The following is a 17,135-nucleotide window of genomic DNA, read 5'->3' as shown; positions in this document are numbered from 1 at the left end:
CCCACACCGTGGAAGGGTTTTTCTGTAGGTACCTGAAAAGGTAATTGGGTTCGAGGTGGTCTTGGTGATCTGAGAACGTGACCGCAGTGCCCAAGGTACAACTGCTTGAGGCCTGTCACATACGACCTTTTTGTAAGTTTCGTGCTAGCTCCGTACTTGTTGGGACCTTACTGCCGGAGACGGAAATCCGTGGGATAAGGCGAGGTGTGTATTTCTAGGGTCGGCCTTTTCTAACTCCACCCTTCCCTTGTGGGAAGACAGCATCGTATCATGCTAGTTGTCTAAGGGAAACACCTTACGGTCGTCACACCTCTGTACAGTCAGTAGCACGACTTCGCCATCGAACTTTGGGTTTGCTGCTTTTAGTCTTACCGCTCTTCAACCGACCTGTCTGGTATGGTAGGACCTTGAGGGACGATTGTTCCAGCCAGCATAGGTCGATTGGTTCATCACGATAAGCAAGCCCGACCACCACGTCAAAGTAGCAGAAACGGACGCGACTAAGGAGCTTAAATCTGAAGCGAATAATAGCAATAAATTTTACAAAGTCCTCTAAATCTGCACAGACTGTTTACGGTTAATGTTAGTTTTGGTTACACAATTCAGCGTCACTTGTTGATAATACCGATAATCTGCAAACATTTAAAAGAATTCATTGATTTGGTTGAACATAGAGGTGAAAAAACACTAAGTGATATTAAAAACCAAATTGCTCTGTATGTATATTTCATAATTAAAGACCCTTGGTTATGTTGAGATATTAGGGAAAACAAATCGTATACTGATCTCCCGTCAAGTATCGTTTGTGCTTTACTGAATTATTCACTAAGCAAACAATGTCCTTAAAAATAATAGACAAAAGCTTTTAGAAATCTTGATCAACTTGCAATATGTGACTAACAAAAAAGAAGAAAATGTAATCATACATTTATATCCACCAAACAAACGTACTTCATCCAATTCTTCTTTAGTTTTATTTTCTATAGCCCGTATATCATCCATAGAAAGTCCGTGCCATTTATCAAGCCAACAAAAAACCTGACGGTTGAAATTAAGGAAAATTCGCCTTTCTTGCTACATAATTTTAAAAGAAAGTAAGAAATGCAACCCTATATCTTTTTTACATGTAACATACAGTCTGTATCATATTTTCAACTCGGCCTTGAATACCCCACCATTTAAATTCACATGTGACAAGTTTGTAGGCGCACATTATTGGTAGATCTGTATTCTAATCAATTTGTTTAAATAAGATAAATGAAGATACGAATATACTCACTTCCCACCATCTTGGGCCTACTAATGGACCTCGACCAGTTTTTACTGACTGATATATTCTAGGATCACATGTTGCATCATAGTCAGAAGCACTGTGCAACTGATCATTTACAATATCAATATATACAACTTCTCGTTGAGCCAGGAGCTTTGGTGGAAGGTTGTGAATCTGATAAAATATGATTCTTTTAAAAATCAGTACTTACATTTTCGATATCAATTTTATCTTGTACGTGCATAGACTCAATCATCAGAGTAAAGTTATTTTGCATATATTTAGGATTCTAAAAAAATTTATGAAGTTATTTATGTATACCTGTAAAACTGTACGACAGTAAGGGTAAGCATTCCAGGCCTTTTCGTCAATTTCAAGTGATCCTTTCGGCGCAAGCAGACGTACGTAACCAGGTACCTTCCCGGCCAGATAAAAGCGTTTATGAGTGTACTGCCCAGAAGAGAATTCTTCCCCATTAGCTTTTAACGGTGACTCAGGAGGATTGACTTGAAGATTAAATGGTTCGTTTACCAGAACCTCTATTCCTTCTCCACCCCCGGTTTCATTTTTGGATGCCTCTGCAACAGCCCAGAGCTGTCCAACATGGTATTCATCGACCGTTAAAGGTAGAATTATGCGACTACACACATAGGGAAAAGAACAGGAAGGGGGTTATACTTATGTACTATAAGTGAAATGCTACATCCTTCATCATGGAAAATATTATAATAGGTAGGAGTGAATGAAGAACGTGTAGCAAAGTGTATCAATCCAAGTTCTAAGGGAATGCAGCGAATCAACAAGAATAGAAAAACATTAAAAAGCAAAGGTTTGAGTTAAGAAATAACATGAACAGCGAGTAACAAACTAATTAAGAGTAAAATAGAACAAAAGGTTTACAACTACTGGTTTTTACCATCTTGACATTCCCTAAGAGTTTTACATCTCTCTAAACAACTCAGATTAGTGGTCCTTTTTTCCGTGAAATATTGTACTTGTAGCATTAGTAACTGATAGCTCTTAGAAAATTTAACTGAGGTTGTATTTGCATCAGGATTCCACAAAGTGAAAAATCTGTGGTAAGGAAAAAGGTATGAAATGTATGCCAAAGGTAGAGCGGAGTGTACTTGGAATTCAAACAGTAATTGAAATAATACGGGTGAAGATCGAGAAAAAAACGAAACGATACAGAAAGGTCTCAAATCTCAGCCAAACGTTTTAACCTAGAAGGCTACTGATGGGACTCAAGTCAATGAATACAGCCCAGACACTAGCAACAAGTGCGAAACGAATACTGACGTTACAGGACTCCGAGAAAAATCCATAGGAAATACTTCGAAATCGTCCGGCAAAGAACCTAACTACGGCGCGACACGATCTTTAGTGAGGATATGTCATAAACTAACCATAGACTCATGTGTTCATCTTTTAGACACGCTTTTTTTAAGGAAAAGTGATAATACTCGGCCTCTCAAATCTAAGTTAAGAGAGATTTGAACCGTAATTTAGTGGTCTAAAGTTGCATCAAAATGTGAAAGTCGAGTAAGGAAGCCATAGTTTAATGACGGCTGTATTGGATATCGTAGCAGATTCCTAGGAAAAACCAACTGGCAACTTTTTAGATAGATCAGGACCAAAGTGAGATAGAGATTAAGAATAAGTAATCCATCTATTGTGGAAAAATTTACGTATTCAGCCCCCAGAAACTATTTTTGCATAGCTGCTGGAGATAATAATCGATTATCTTAACCAAGGCAGGTGTAGCGAGTTTTGAGCCTGAGATCTTGTGGTTAAAAGCAAAGTGATTTGACCATAAAAAATGAGCTGACTATTAACAACTAGTAATAATGGCATTAATAATAATGATCAGTGTTTATGAGCAAGTATTTGTAAGAAAGGTTGGACTGTTATGATCAGTATAAGGTCATTTATGGTGCTTTTTCGGGTACGCAAAGTAAGAGGGTGATTTTCCTAGCGAATCAAATAAGCTATATATAAATTGGATGAAATCAGTTTTTACAAATAAATTATCGTTTTTTAGTTTTTTTTTTTAAAAATTTTACTACATCTTAGAAGCAACTATCTAACTTTAAGAAATTATTTCTCAGGAGCTTGCAATATTTATCAGTTTCTTTTCAGTTCAACTACTCAAACTAAGGGTGCAATATCCGATAACTTTTTCGTTAAGTTTTGCCAAAGATCTAACTAGTTTTCCTCAAGCGTTACATTAATAGTGATATTCAGAAGTTAGTTATTGTCAATGAACCTTACTATAGCTAGTAAATACCACTTTACAAACAGCAAAACTGTCAATGCAAACCATAAAAACATGGTACAGTATGATTTTACGCTAGTTTATAGGAAATAAAACACAATGAAACAGTATTTTAACGGAATTGATAAGAATCTTTGTTTCACTATAAACACTCTACTGACCAGAAAAGAATGAAATTAAAGATATTCCTTCACCTAAGTATCGTTGATAGCAAGACGACGGAGATACGGATACCTCGTTTACCCTTAAATACTTACATTTCAGAATACTAAAAGGACAGTTGGACGTTAACTAAAAGATTTATACACTAGCAATATTTTATGTCTTACCTGGTATAGGTGACACCTAAAGAATTAAGATGGGGTGACTGATGTACTATGATGTATCTCTAAAGATCTACTTACGTATGATGACTTCAACTCATTTTTAACTACATTAAACCAAGGAGGAAAGTACTCCACACAATGTATGGCTTAGTGCTTAATACATTGATATTTATTCGTTTAAGGACTTGCAATCAATTGCATTCAAGTACACCCACAGCGCTCAGGCATTTTGGCCTTTTATTTGAAGTACATTGGCTTATTCGACGGCCTTATAATTTAGTACTCACGACGCAAAATTTAATTTTGAAACAGAAAACTCATAAACTTCTTGTATTTGTTTTAAAGACAAACCCTAAGAATTTAAACACATAAAATTCATTTATACGGCACAAGCTGAATAGTTATGCATGACCTAACCAAATTTAACCTGATTTGTCTTCTATTGGCTTATATTCTTTTCGCTTAAGATACCCCTATTGTTGAAACATTTGGAGATTCATATCTTGTTTACCGAAACTGACTAAAATGAACGTTTTTAAGTGGACAAAACAAATAATTGAAAACTAAGCTTCACGGGATTCAAAATGAGCACCTAGCAAGTCAGATTTTAATAATATTAATGTAGGAATGGATGCATGAAAATGCTATGATGCATAAAATTGTTTGATTTTTATGAACATAAAATTGAGCAGGATATTAGTGTGGGACATAACAGCTATCTCACATTAAGTGGACCTATTTCCATTAGATTTCGTATAGCCAAGCAGTGGACTGCTGACATCTCAAGTGCCAATGCGGAGGCAATATTTTGCTAGCCTCAAAGTAATTCAGTGTATTCATATTATGAAAACACTAGCTCAGAATGGAGCATGACCCTATTGGTGCTCTCAAGTGATTTTTTTCGTATGAGACTGATACTTGTCGATAGACTACTGTGTTAAATTGTAGTCCTAACATGTGCGATGGGCAGTTTTGCAAAGAGTCTATGTTGGGAATGTGTTAAATCCAAGGGTGAACAACTTTAGGAAGAGATTAGAACGAACTATTATCAGCAGCCACATAAAACCAGTTACGAAAATTACTTTAGAGTAGGTATTTTAATAACTGATAAGAGTTTACAGGTGTGAACAGGTTTGATGAATACGATAACACAAGGGCAGAGGCAGACAGATGGATAGGCTGTAAAAACATCATAATTTTAACTCCCCAAATGCTGATTTGGTAATTACTAGTTATCTCCAGCCGTTGAGAAAACTAGGTGGTTGAGGACAAGTGCATGAACATGTACTTGATTAGTGAGCTACATAACGAGCTGCCGGTTGACTGAAATGAATTGTTGAACATAAACGATGTGTAGGCTTGACAATCAAATGAAGTTATGTTACAGACAATTTCCCATTATGTTGGTGGAATTAGTTTTTTTTAGACCAGTTAGTTAGTATGAGCTAACCGCATACAAATCCATCAAAATATGAGACTATTTACCTGGATAGGTGATATTAACGATGAAAACATCAATGTTAATGCTTTGATAGTGAGTACATGTGAAAAATAATTCGTAACAGCTAAAATTCCAGCTGAAAGCGATTAATATGCCATGGCGTAAAAATAAACTAGTTATATTAGTTGAGAAGTACCAATCAGTCAAATTTACAAGACCGTGTAAATCCCCTACCGGAAGATGTACAAGTCTCAGAGGGTGTGTAAATCAGTGAAGATTAAGGAATAAACCAAGTGACCAGGTAAGCTTTGTTTTGACTTAGCAAACAATATTGCCTTTTATATTTACACCTAGGTTAATTATAGAACATTTTTTACAATAAGAACGGTCACATGAAACACTTAAGTCTATTGATTGTGTGGATGAAAACCACGCATAAGCACATTGAGTTTAGAGACATATGAAAACCTATGATATTCGTTCAATATTAGTAAATATCGCGTGTAAATGTTACTATTTGTCATTTCAAGGAAGATGTTCTCAATAGGTATATAATCGACTAAGAATGAAACCTCATTTCTAAGCTACATGATTCAAACTTAACCACAATCGAAATCAACAAATATTACCCAGGAACAGTTGCAAATAACAAGTAAATACATTAAAACTACCTACAACTCTTTAATGATCATCGCCCTGCAAAATCCAATTTGGTTCACAGTTGATGGAAATATCTAATTAGTAAGATTAAACAACCACCAAATATCCAATATCATAGTTTTGAGCTCACGATATTCTGAAGATGTATTTGTGTTCCTGACGTAATATTAAGGAGTAGTTTATGGTTTTTTTCATATTTTCAGTTAAGTAAGTCGTCAGATTCGTCCTATAGTGGAACAGAAGATATTTGACTGATTAAAAAATATCATATTGGTTATTTATTACTTCACTGTTTTTGTACGCATTCGTTTTACTCAACTTTCAAGCTCGTTCGTTTGTATCTTTCACTTTGGACATTTTGGTTTCACTTTATCTGTGGTTTGATATTTGGAAGATTTTGATCACCGTGTAGCGGTAAATAAATCTACAAAATCAGTGACACAATAAGTTTCAGATATTGGATGCCGACCAAATTAGTTTTAATTGACTCACCGAGATGAAAGTGCTCGGTCATGCATCCGCACCAGATTACGAGTGGGAACGCCGTGTTCAACAACCCTTGCAATCACCAATTAGCCTAGATCCATTCTCGATACATTGATAGCCTATCATATATTTCTTCGAACCATATTGATTTTGACTTTTGATTTTACTAGGTCGGTACGATTCATAGTAGAAAGTGTTACTGGTTGAAGCGCTGTCAAACTCCAAATACCTGTGGTATTTTCAACCAAAACCAAAAAATATAAGATTTGTTTTATAAATGTTATAATTGTTATTAGAACGGTATTTTGTCCATTACTTGTAATTTGCAAAGAAACTTTGATGCTTGAATCAAGATTTGATTCTATGATTATTTTTGATCGTAAGCCACAAGTAGGTCGATCTACCGCGTTTGAAAAAATAAAAAGAGCAAAAACTTGGATGTATTAACCTAGATGATGTTAAAGACGATACTATGTGATATAATGGATAATTAAAAGTATTTTTCCCTCCTAATTTTACGACGATAACACATTAGTTTAATAAAAAGACTGATCATGTTATATCGACACCGGGACTCACAATCCTAAATAGGGAACTACATTAACACTAGATAAGGCTTTCTTCATTACAGAGACAAACAGTCTCGGTCAGTAAATTCGGAGTAGGAATCAATAACAGGGGAGGTAATCACAATATTTAATAGCCTGTAGGTTAAGTGCCAGTTTGTCTACACTTGAAGACCAACCATGCTTTAGGATCCAAGTTTCTGTGCTCGATTGCACCTCTTCCTCAGAGGTTCATCATGTTTCTGTTCAGTTGTGTAGTAGATGTAGGTTCTGTACGACTTAGAGTGTACTATTTAGTATCAGAGTCAACAACTGGAATCGGAACGGACTCACCTGGATCCTGGAAGCGTATACAATTGCGGTGCTGAATGTGTACTGAAACACTGATATCCAGAATATGAATGATTGACTTTTTAGATACTTCCCACCCCCGCACAAAATAATGTTGAATCTTCATATCCTCAAGTTATAAAGGATGTGGCTTCATCTACAACATACACTGACTGGAGTATTCATTAGAAGTGACATGATGTTAAGACCAGACCATGGTCGAAGCGAGCATCGGGAGATTCGAAAGTGCCTAAGGGACATTTGTTGTGTTTAATCAACTCAGATTCTTAGCAGCTTACGCAGGAGCGTGCCCACTCCCTCATGCCTTTATTTATTCGAAGCATACAAAATTGTTCTGCTACGAGCCTGACGGTTACTGGAACATCCGAATGAAAAAGCTTGTGCAAAGTATTCAAGACGTTGAGTCGATAATGTTGCGGTACGATTCCACGACCTCTACCTGTAGATGTGTCGCTTGGTAAGGTTTCCTTACCTGTTTCCATCTGTTTAACACTCGGTTTCAGGGTTGTTGAAAACAACTTGTGCTGAAGATCAGTGTCTTCTTTTTGAAGTCCGGCGGGTTTAAAAAGGTCGATTCCTTGAGGACTGTTCAAGGAAGTTGTACTAGACGAAGAGTCTGCGACTACATTATTTGCCCCAGAAATGTGTTGTATATCTGAAGTAAACTGCGAAATGTAGTCCAGTTGTCGAGACTCTCGATGCTGGTACTTGTCTGAATATGAGCTTAAAAAGGAGGTATGTGGTTTGTGATCGTTGAAAAGAGTATATTCCCGGCCCTTAACTGAGTGTCGAAAGTGCCGAACAGCGCAATATAGCTAGGAGTTCTTTACCGAAAATGCAACACCTCCATTCGATGTCTACGAAAGAGGGAGAGTAAATTCAAGGAATAGCAGTACTGTCATTGAATACATTTCAGTTGCATCTTCAAAACACCAATTTTGATGCACGCATGACTCTTCACTCTAGAAGGTCACTTTGATTATCCATTACTTCATCATGCTTAATAGGGAATCCAGTTGTGACAGAATGCAAGCATTTATGACAACGTTTTAGAGGTTTAGGGGTTTCCAATATGAACTGCTGTAATGGGACCTTTGCCAGTTTTTTATGAAAAAAAACTAAGTGTTCTTTTGAGTCCTTTCAATGCTGAAGGTAACTGCTTTAAATTTTACTTCAGAAACACTTCCGTTGTTCAAAGCAGACTAATCAGGCATCTAATACTAGTATCACTGATCATTAGGGATTGTTTGAAGATTGGGGATATTAAGTTTACTTATCTAATAAATAACCGAGAACATATAGGGAGACATTATAACAGTGATTATACAGGAGTTGGCTTTGGGCTAGTAAGGGATGTGGAAGTTTTAAAATAAACTCTTTACAACTGACCACGGAGCACGGAGTCTAAATCAGTCTGAAATCATAAGTGATTTTGGAATGACTCTAAAAGGCCTAGTAATGTATGTTACCTATTGGCTAAAGATTGCAGCCTGAAGGGCGCAAAATAATTATTTACTCACATTGTGGAAAAGAATAGTTTGCGTTTTATGATTGTCCAGTTAAAATATTAGTATATATTTATCTAATTCAAAGCTCGGGGCTTGTGAGAATAACTTGGATAACTTCAAACTAGAGACAACAATATGAACATGCAACACAACCGTGAATTTGAAATACAGATGACCGAATCAGTATTCGTCACGAAGTATGGTGTTTCGTAACTGCTTAACGGTCTGAAATAAGGTAAGTTACTGGGTCATGGTGGACAACGCTTTTGGCTGATTTCGTGTCCTGGAGGAATTATTGATAAGTCGGGATCCAAAATATTTAACAGGTTTGGTCTGTTATCCCAATCGGAAGAGGACTGGAAGGACTTCAAGGTATCACAAGTATTCAGAGTGTGACAACACCTTAACCAGCAACACCTTTTGTAATCAAAATTTTCAACCCAGTCTAGTCAAAAGTCAGAAGCGAAGAAGTTTTAAAAAATATTTGATTGGCTATCAATGTATCGGGAAGTGATTAATCTAAGCCCACTAGAGGTTGTAGAAGATGTGTTGCACTCGTAATCTGATGCAGATGCGTGACCGAGTGACTTCAGCTAGGTGAGTTCACTAAAAATAATGCAGTCAGCACCAAAAGTCGAAGACATACTGAGCTATTGATCTTAAGGATTTATTTACCGCTACAGACTCTTGAGTTAATTAATTTTTTAGAAAGAGACATACAAAGCCTTTGCCTACACAGTTAATGCCTTTTATGGGTGTTATAATTGCCAGCGTTTCGCCTTTTATAGTGACAACAGTTGAGTCACCTAATTTCAGAGGTTGTTCTTTTCATTGGAATGTGGACAAACGGAGATCCCTTGCAACACAAATAAAAATTCTGTATTTGGTTGAGAATGGAGTGATTTGAAGTTTTGGCACTGTCTAGAACTACACGATGTATATAGAGTAGTTGGAGCAACAATCGTTATAGTTATAAATATAGGCGGCTTTATTTATCAGGAAAAGGATTGAATAAAAATTATTATATGGTCCTCGGCTCATATATACTAAGACGAACTTGAAAAACATGAGAAAAACCCTGGTGACTCACAACTTCACAGGAAAATTTAGTAATTGAAAGTGTCAGATTTACTGGTGTTTTAATAAAGTAAACAGTTTAAGTGGATAGTTTCTTGTTCGTAACAATTACGAAGTGTTTTGATACTTCTGCGCATGTTGTGGCATTGTTATTGCCGTAAGATCGGTGAACTTGTAGGCACCTTCATTAGAACGAAAACGGGAGGTGTAATAATAGCAACTGCATGTGGATCTGTTTTGTCTGGAGTATTTTACCTTAATGTCAATGGTTATGAACATGTGAAAATGAAGGTTTGAGCGAACTACTACTAGATAAATTTTTCTAATCAGAATGAAAAGGCTGATACTAAGCATCTATCGCTTGAGGAAAAGTTTCGTGCCTTCGCCTCCCTGCAACTTAACGGCGTTTTGCTGATGACCCCTTCAGATTTCCTACGTTCTTTGGTTGGTGATCAAAAGCAGGGTAAATCGTTGTTTAGCCTGCACTATGAGGTATAACCAGTCAAAATGATGATTACAAATGAACCGCAATTTATTGAGAAGATAATGACTAAGGCATCTAAGAAGAAATACGGGTCTCGGTTTTTTAGAAACCTTCAAAACGATGGGATAATAACATTTTCGGAATATTTGTTTCTGCTCCACATATTAACAAGTATAAACACTTTTTGATGATATTCATGTTTTCAGAAACTCCTTCAGGTTTCGAAATAGCATTCAAGATGCTTGATAGGGATTTAAGCGGATCTGTTGACGCTAGGGAATTCATGATCGTTAGTGATGATGTTCAAATATATACTTATCATGATTTCAGTTGAATCATATAATCGCAGAGAGTACCGATGATATGCCTGATACCGATAGAGGAGCATGTGACCTTGTAAGCTAAGAGCTCGTTTGATGACCTCAAAATGTAGTTGCTTCCGGCAGACCAAGCTTATAATACAACTCTAATGGCTCACCTATTTGGCTATAATAAGACTAATAACTTGAGCTTTGAGGAATTTAAAAGGTAAAATTATAAAGTAAACTTTTACTTCAGCAGATTCATGTGTAATGTTCAAACGGAAGCATTAGAGGTTGAATTTCAGGAGTTTTCTTCAGGCTCATCTGCAATTACACCAGTCGACTTCGCTCGTATTATTCTTCGTTATACCACGGTATCTGCTTCTGAGTATGATGCATTCATAAATCGGCTTGAAAAAGCTGTTCCACCGAATATAGTTCGTTCAGTTTATCTTACTTATAACCATATTGCAGGCAATAACCTTCAACGAATTTCTGAAATTTTTCATGTTTTTAAACTGTCTGGATGATTTCGCACTGGCAGTAAAAATGTACACTATTGCAGGGCAGCCTATATCACTACGTATGTCCGCCAAACTTTTGTGATGTCATTGCTTTTTCTGTAAATAAAGTTTAAAAAATAGCAGGTTGTCGGGAAACCTATTCTTGGCGATGTTCCAGAAAGTTAATATAAGTTTAGCATAAAAATTTGTCCTTAAGTACCTTAAAGTGTCTTATAATATTTCAATAAAATATCTGGATAATGAGTTGTCCACTTAAACTAGAATAATAATCCGTATTATTATCTTAGAAATTCAATATTTAGCAGTGAGCTTACTAAGAATCTCAGGATACTTATCAGTCTAATTATCATTTTTTTCGTTAAGATGCAAATTAGAATATGGTATCATTCACGTGTTAGTATAAACAAAGGAACGGATGTACCAAATTCATTGGTCTTATTGTCAACTTTCGATCAAGTTCTAAACACCCGCGGCTGGTCATTCAAAGTCCTTTTTAATCGGTTAGTTCTACACGTCATCGAACATGACTGCCGGCATTAGAGTTTCATGGGGCTAGTAGTTATACCATATCTGATCTTGAGCTGTTTCGATTCCTTTCATTGTCTCTTTTAGCACCTCTTTTAGTGCTGTTTGTTTGTTAGAAAAACCACGTTTTCATTAGAACTCGGGTGTATTTGAGAGTTTACACTTGCTTCAAAGCAGTGACCTGGAACTTTTAGTCCTACTGCCCTCCAACAGGTCTATCTTCGATGGTTGATGAGGAAAGAACAAATTTCAGTTGATATAAACTATGTAGCCCCAAATTAATCGACTCTTATATCGTGGATGAAACTTCAATTAGGCTTGCTTCTTAAATGTATCTAGTTGTGACAAATGATGTATGTAAGCAATATGATTAGAGCTGGATTATACTAGACGGCTTGGCTAATACTTCAAGTGGTTTAACCCAACATTATTCGATGTTCACAACATCTAAAGTTATAGTAAATGTTTTTTGGTTGATTTCTTGATCTCTTAATCATTTCTACGCACGTTTAATTTTTCAAACTTTTCTAGCTGAATTTAAGCGAGCTGTTAAAGCATGCATCGGTAATGAATTAAGCTCTGATGTTTTAACAGTCTTGTTTGCCTTATTTGATCGTGATGGAGATAATTGTCTTAGTTATAATGAATTCATTCACATCATGCGAGAACGACATTCTGGAGGACTATCGGTAGGTTATCTGAATTGGTCGTTAGCTTTGCATCTGATGCTTAACTTATTAGCCTTCTGAAGGCATTTGATTCATGTTAACATAATATTATGGTTGTCAAAGTTTTCAAGTCCTTTTAATTCGCTACTTGTCAGTAGATAAGGAAGTATTACTCTGTTTACTTAGTGTTTTGTATCTCGGAGACAAAACTTTGTGGGTTACATATATTTTAGCTTCTCATTTGTTTTATAAGAAAGGTTGACTAAACACAGAAAATAATATTGGAATCGTTTGCTGAAGCTTATTTGTTTTACAGTATGTTAAATGAGCAATGTATGCTCGAAAAGGAAATTACGTGGTTATTAAATGCATAAAAAGCAACTACATTTTGTCGTGCAGTTATTATTATGTCACACAATTAGAAATGTTTAGATTTCCGTAAGTGTCACTATCAACGTTTGAGTAATGCAACTAGAGTAAAAACTTCATACATTAGTTAATAAAACAGTTTAATTTATTACAAAAATTTAAGTTTGCATAATTTAATAGTAACGTGGAAAAAACTCTACATTGTACTGGATCAAAGAAAATATACACGAACTGTGTGGCCCCCATTTGTCCTAACAACCTGAGATTAATGCTTTGTTCTTGATAAAGGCCGTGCTGTTGAGTATTTTTAACTGGTAATCGGTTTGGAATGAGAAATGGTTATGGTTTCTAAATGGTGGTGGATGTTAGAATTAGGTGGTTTTCACTTGGTTTATTAAATGGAAGAAATACTAAATCCTCATCAATTCACTAACAACATTCACTGAACTTGTGGACGAAAGTTAAAACACTTAATCTGATGACCGCGATTTCATAAACGAAAAAATATGTTTCGTTTCATTTTTTAAACTACCAAATATAATATTATGTGATTTAGCTTTACACTTTAATTGCTGCAGATTTAATTGTAGTCAGGAAGGAAATTGAAAGAAATTGCCGTTTCACACTTTATTATCTAACAGCTACATACTTAAATAAAGATTTCTATGCAATATTGATGACATATAGACCATATTCCGTGCTAATAAGGTGCTAGAGAGCTTCTCTTGGGTCATCTTTTGATGTTAATTTTGTTTGATGGAATGGTTAATAAGTTAAAGCAAGTATGAAAAACATTTGGGAGTTGGACGATTTCCCATCTGATTGGTCACAATCACTTATTGTCCCAATATATAAGAAGGGGTCAAAATCATCCTGTAGTAACTATAGAGGGATTAGTCTAACTAACATAGTATCTAAAATACTAGCCACAATAATTATCGTGCGCCTAACTAAGACTCGTGAACTGCAAACACGAGGAAATCAGGCCGACTTCAGACCTGGTCGTGACTGTATCGACCACGAATTTACCATTCTTCAGATTTAGAACACAGGCATTCTTATCGGCATTCAACAATGATAGTTTTTCTTGACTTAAAAGCAGCATTTGACTCTGTAGACCGAGAGGTTCTGTGGCAGTGTCTGTCATTGAGAGGTGTACCTCAGAAGTACATAAACCTTGTGAAGACTCTTTACTCGAACACTACCAGTCGAGTGAGAGCTTATGGCGAACTGTCATATGATTTTACAACCTCAAGTGGTGTCCGTCAAGGCTGTCCACTATCTCCATTTCTGTTCAATTTCATCATAGACCTACTGCTGGAAATAACTTTCTCGTCGAATGAACTTCCGGGGATTAATCTCCTACCAGGGGGTCCACTTATCGACTTAGAATACGCGGATAATATGGTCCTGTTTGGTGAGGGCACTGATAAAATGCAGAATCTTCTGTCGACACTGAGTAACAATGCCAGGATATTTGGGATGCGTTTCGCCCCCTCTAAATGCAAATTGTTACTCCATGATTGGCCTACGTCAACACCTGAACTAAGGATATGGAGTGAAGTAGTCGAACGCGTCGACAACTTCACTTATCTTGGAAGTCTGATCAGCCCTAATGAGTTGGTGTCTGACGAAATCTCTTCACGAATTCAAAAAGCTCGTTTAGCTTTTGCCAACTTACATCACCTATGGCGAAGACGAGATATCCATCTATCAATTAAGGGATGAGTATATTGCTCTGTCCCGACCGTTGCTGCTACCTTGACGTGGTGGTCGGGCTTGCCTATCGTGATGATCCAATCGAGCTATGCTGGCTGGAACAATCGTTCCTCAAGGTCCTACCATGCCAGACAGGTCGGTTGAAGAGCGGTGAGACTAAAAGCAGCAATCCCAAGGTCCGAAGGCGAAGTCGTACTGCTGACTGTACAGAGGTGTGAAAGCAGTAAGGTGTTTCCTTCAGACAACCAGCATGACAGCGATGCTGCCTTCCCACAAGGAGGGGTGGGGTTAGAAAAGGTCGACCCTAAAAATGCACACCTCGCCTTATCCCACGGATTTCCGTCTCCGGCGGTAAGGACTTTTGAAGAACGGAGCTAACACGTCAAAAATCCCCCACAAAAAGGCCGTGCGTGACCGGCCTCAAGCAGATGTCCCTTGGGCACTGCGGTCACGCTCCCAGGTCGTTAAGACCAACACTAATCCAACTTCTTTTTCAGGTCCCTCAAGAAATACCCTTCCACGGTGTGGGCAGCCGGGAAGTGATACTAGCCCTCATACCCTTAACTGCACACAAGACCAAGTTGGTCGCTTTCAAATCCTTCCTACACCTAATAACTCTGTTATCTCCTCGACTAACCCTTCCCACGTCCTTTTATCGCGTCGCACCGCTAGGGCAAACGATTCGAGTACACAGAACGTTATTCCTGGTCTCTTGAAACCACGCTCTAAACTACATATAGGAACTTTTAATGTCCGAACATTGTGCCAAATAGGACAACAGGCTTCCTTAGCTAGAACTCTAGAATCTTACACCATCGATGTGTGCTGCGTCTCCGAAACGCGCATACAAGATCCGAGTAGTGTCATTCATTTGACCGCACCTAATCAAAATAAAGTTTCATCTCGATACACGCTCCGTGTATCTGGAAGCCCTGACGCTGCTTCCCGTGGCCTCGCTGGAGTAGGTATAGCATTAAGTCCTAGGGCAGAACTAGCTCTTTTAGACTGGATCCCAGTAGACAGTCGTCTATGCGCTGTTCGACTAAACGGATCAGTAAGGACTCGGAAAGATAGGGAAATTCGTCGTTGCCTCTTCGTCGTCTCTGCCTACTCTCCCACTGACTGCAGCTCAGACGATATAAAAGATGAGTTCTACAGGAAACTTTCTGACCTTCTCCGAGAAGCTAGGCGTTCTGATGTAGTAATAGTAGCAGGTGACTTTAATGCTCAAGTAGGTAAACTAAGTGAAAGGGAAGGACACCTGGGTGGATCTTATGGTGTCATGGCGAAAAGAACAGATAATGGCGACCGTCTGTTGCAGCTATGCTCAGATAACCGCCTATTTCTTGCAAATACTAACTTTAAGCATAAGGAAAAACATCTTTTGACCTGGCGACCCCCGAATTCGTCCCAACGTTGGACCCAATTAGATCACATCGCTATCAGCCACCGATGGAGGGGCTCGATAGAAGACTGTCGCTCATTCTGGGGCACATGCTTAGATTCAGATCATGCTCTAGTGCGAGCACGTATTTGTCTGCGTCTTACTGGACGTAGGAAAGACACTGCAGGGAAGCCTCTAAGGGTTCTACTTAATGGTAGGCAAGCTAAGAATATATTTCAGGAACAACTAGAAAAACAGTTAGGCAGCCATGTAAGTTGTGTCCACCCCGAGGCAGCGTGGAATGACATCCGAAAAGCTGTGGAATCAGCAGTGATATCCGCTAATAAGGTAAACCATAACGTTAGGGAGAAACAATGGATCTCGGCAGCATCTACCGCACTGATAGATGCTCGTAAACTCATCCCACCTGGCTCTGAGCATAACGAAGAGCGGAGTCAACTTAAGCGCAGGCTTATAAGAAGTCTACGTAATGATCGTGAACAGTGGTGGGTAGCGAAAGCAAGAGAGATGGAAAAGGCAGCGGCAATAGGTAACAGTAGGCAGCTATTCAGACTCGTTAAAGAAACCGGTATTAGGAACCCGAATATCAGTGAAACCATCTCAGATAAAGATGGGCATATAATTCATTCTCAATCCAGGAGGTTGGATCGATGGGCAGAACACTTTAGGGATCAGTTCAACTGGCCTTCAGCCACACTTCAATTACCCACGATCCCCAGTCGTCCTGAATGGCAAATTGATGTAAGTCCTCCAACCCTCTGTGAGGTTGAAAAAGCTATAGGAAATCTGAAGCGAGGGAGAGCAGCAGGCCCTGACAGGTTTACCCCTGAGATTTTTAAGGATGGTGGTCCAGTACTAGCAGTGAGATTGACTGAAGTCTTAGGTAGAATCTGGGAACTGGACGTAATTCCATCTGACTGGTCCCAATCACTGATTGTGCCAGTTTATAAGAAAGGACAAAAGTCCTCTTGTGACAATCACAGAGGGATCAGTTTGACTAATATAGTGTCTAAAATATTAGCTTCAATAATACTAGGTCGCCTAACCAAAGCTCGTGAAGAGCAGACTAGAGAAAACCAAGCTGGTTTTCGACCTGGACGTGGTTGCATAGACCAGATATTCACCCTACGTCAGGTCCTAGAACATAGACACAAATTCAGACGTCCCACAATAGTA

General features: G+C 37.9%; 2 protein-coding genes across 2 annotated transcripts; one reads left to right on the top strand and one right to left on the bottom strand.

Annotated features, from left to right (window-relative positions):
• Nucleotides 1-825: 825 nt before the first annotated feature.
• Smp_137020 (phosphatidylinositol transfer protein) lies at nucleotides 826-6,042 on the bottom strand (the record flags this gene model as incomplete). The annotated part of the gene is made up of 6 exons (XM_018796651.1): nucleotides 5,991-6,042; nucleotides 1,595-1,913; nucleotides 1,485-1,562; nucleotides 1,280-1,447; nucleotides 1,136-1,231; nucleotides 826-1,074 (listed from the first exon to the last, which is right to left on the bottom strand). The coding sequence occupies exons 1-6, from the start codon at nucleotides 6,005-6,007 to the stop codon at nucleotides 826-828; spliced, it is 927 nt and encodes a 308-aa protein (XP_018651772.1). The 5' UTR covers nucleotides 6,008-6,042.
• A 4,056-nt stretch (nucleotides 6,043-10,098) lies between these two features.
• Smp_027430 (putative ef hand domain family, member A2) lies at nucleotides 10,099-12,547 on the top strand (the record flags this gene model as incomplete). Its single annotated transcript, XM_018796650.1, has 9 exons — nucleotides 10,099-10,254; nucleotides 10,294-10,426; nucleotides 10,466-10,618; nucleotides 10,654-10,736; nucleotides 10,778-10,843; nucleotides 10,881-10,975; nucleotides 11,009-11,186; nucleotides 11,224-11,332; nucleotides 12,330-12,547. The coding sequence occupies 9 exons, from the start codon at nucleotides 10,099-10,101 to the stop codon at nucleotides 12,545-12,547; spliced, it is 1,191 nt and encodes a 396-aa protein (XP_018651771.1).
• Between the last annotated feature and the right edge of the window lie 4,588 nt (nucleotides 12,548-17,135).

This window comes from Schistosoma mansoni, chromosome 4 (genome assembly GCF_000237925.1).
Source record: "Schistosoma mansoni strain Puerto Rico chromosome 4, complete genome".
Taxonomy (NCBI): domain Eukaryota; kingdom Metazoa; phylum Platyhelminthes; class Trematoda; order Strigeidida; family Schistosomatidae; genus Schistosoma; species Schistosoma mansoni.
The sequence above is the reverse complement of the archived record's forward strand: the minus strand, read 5'-3'. Positions and strand labels throughout refer to the sequence as shown.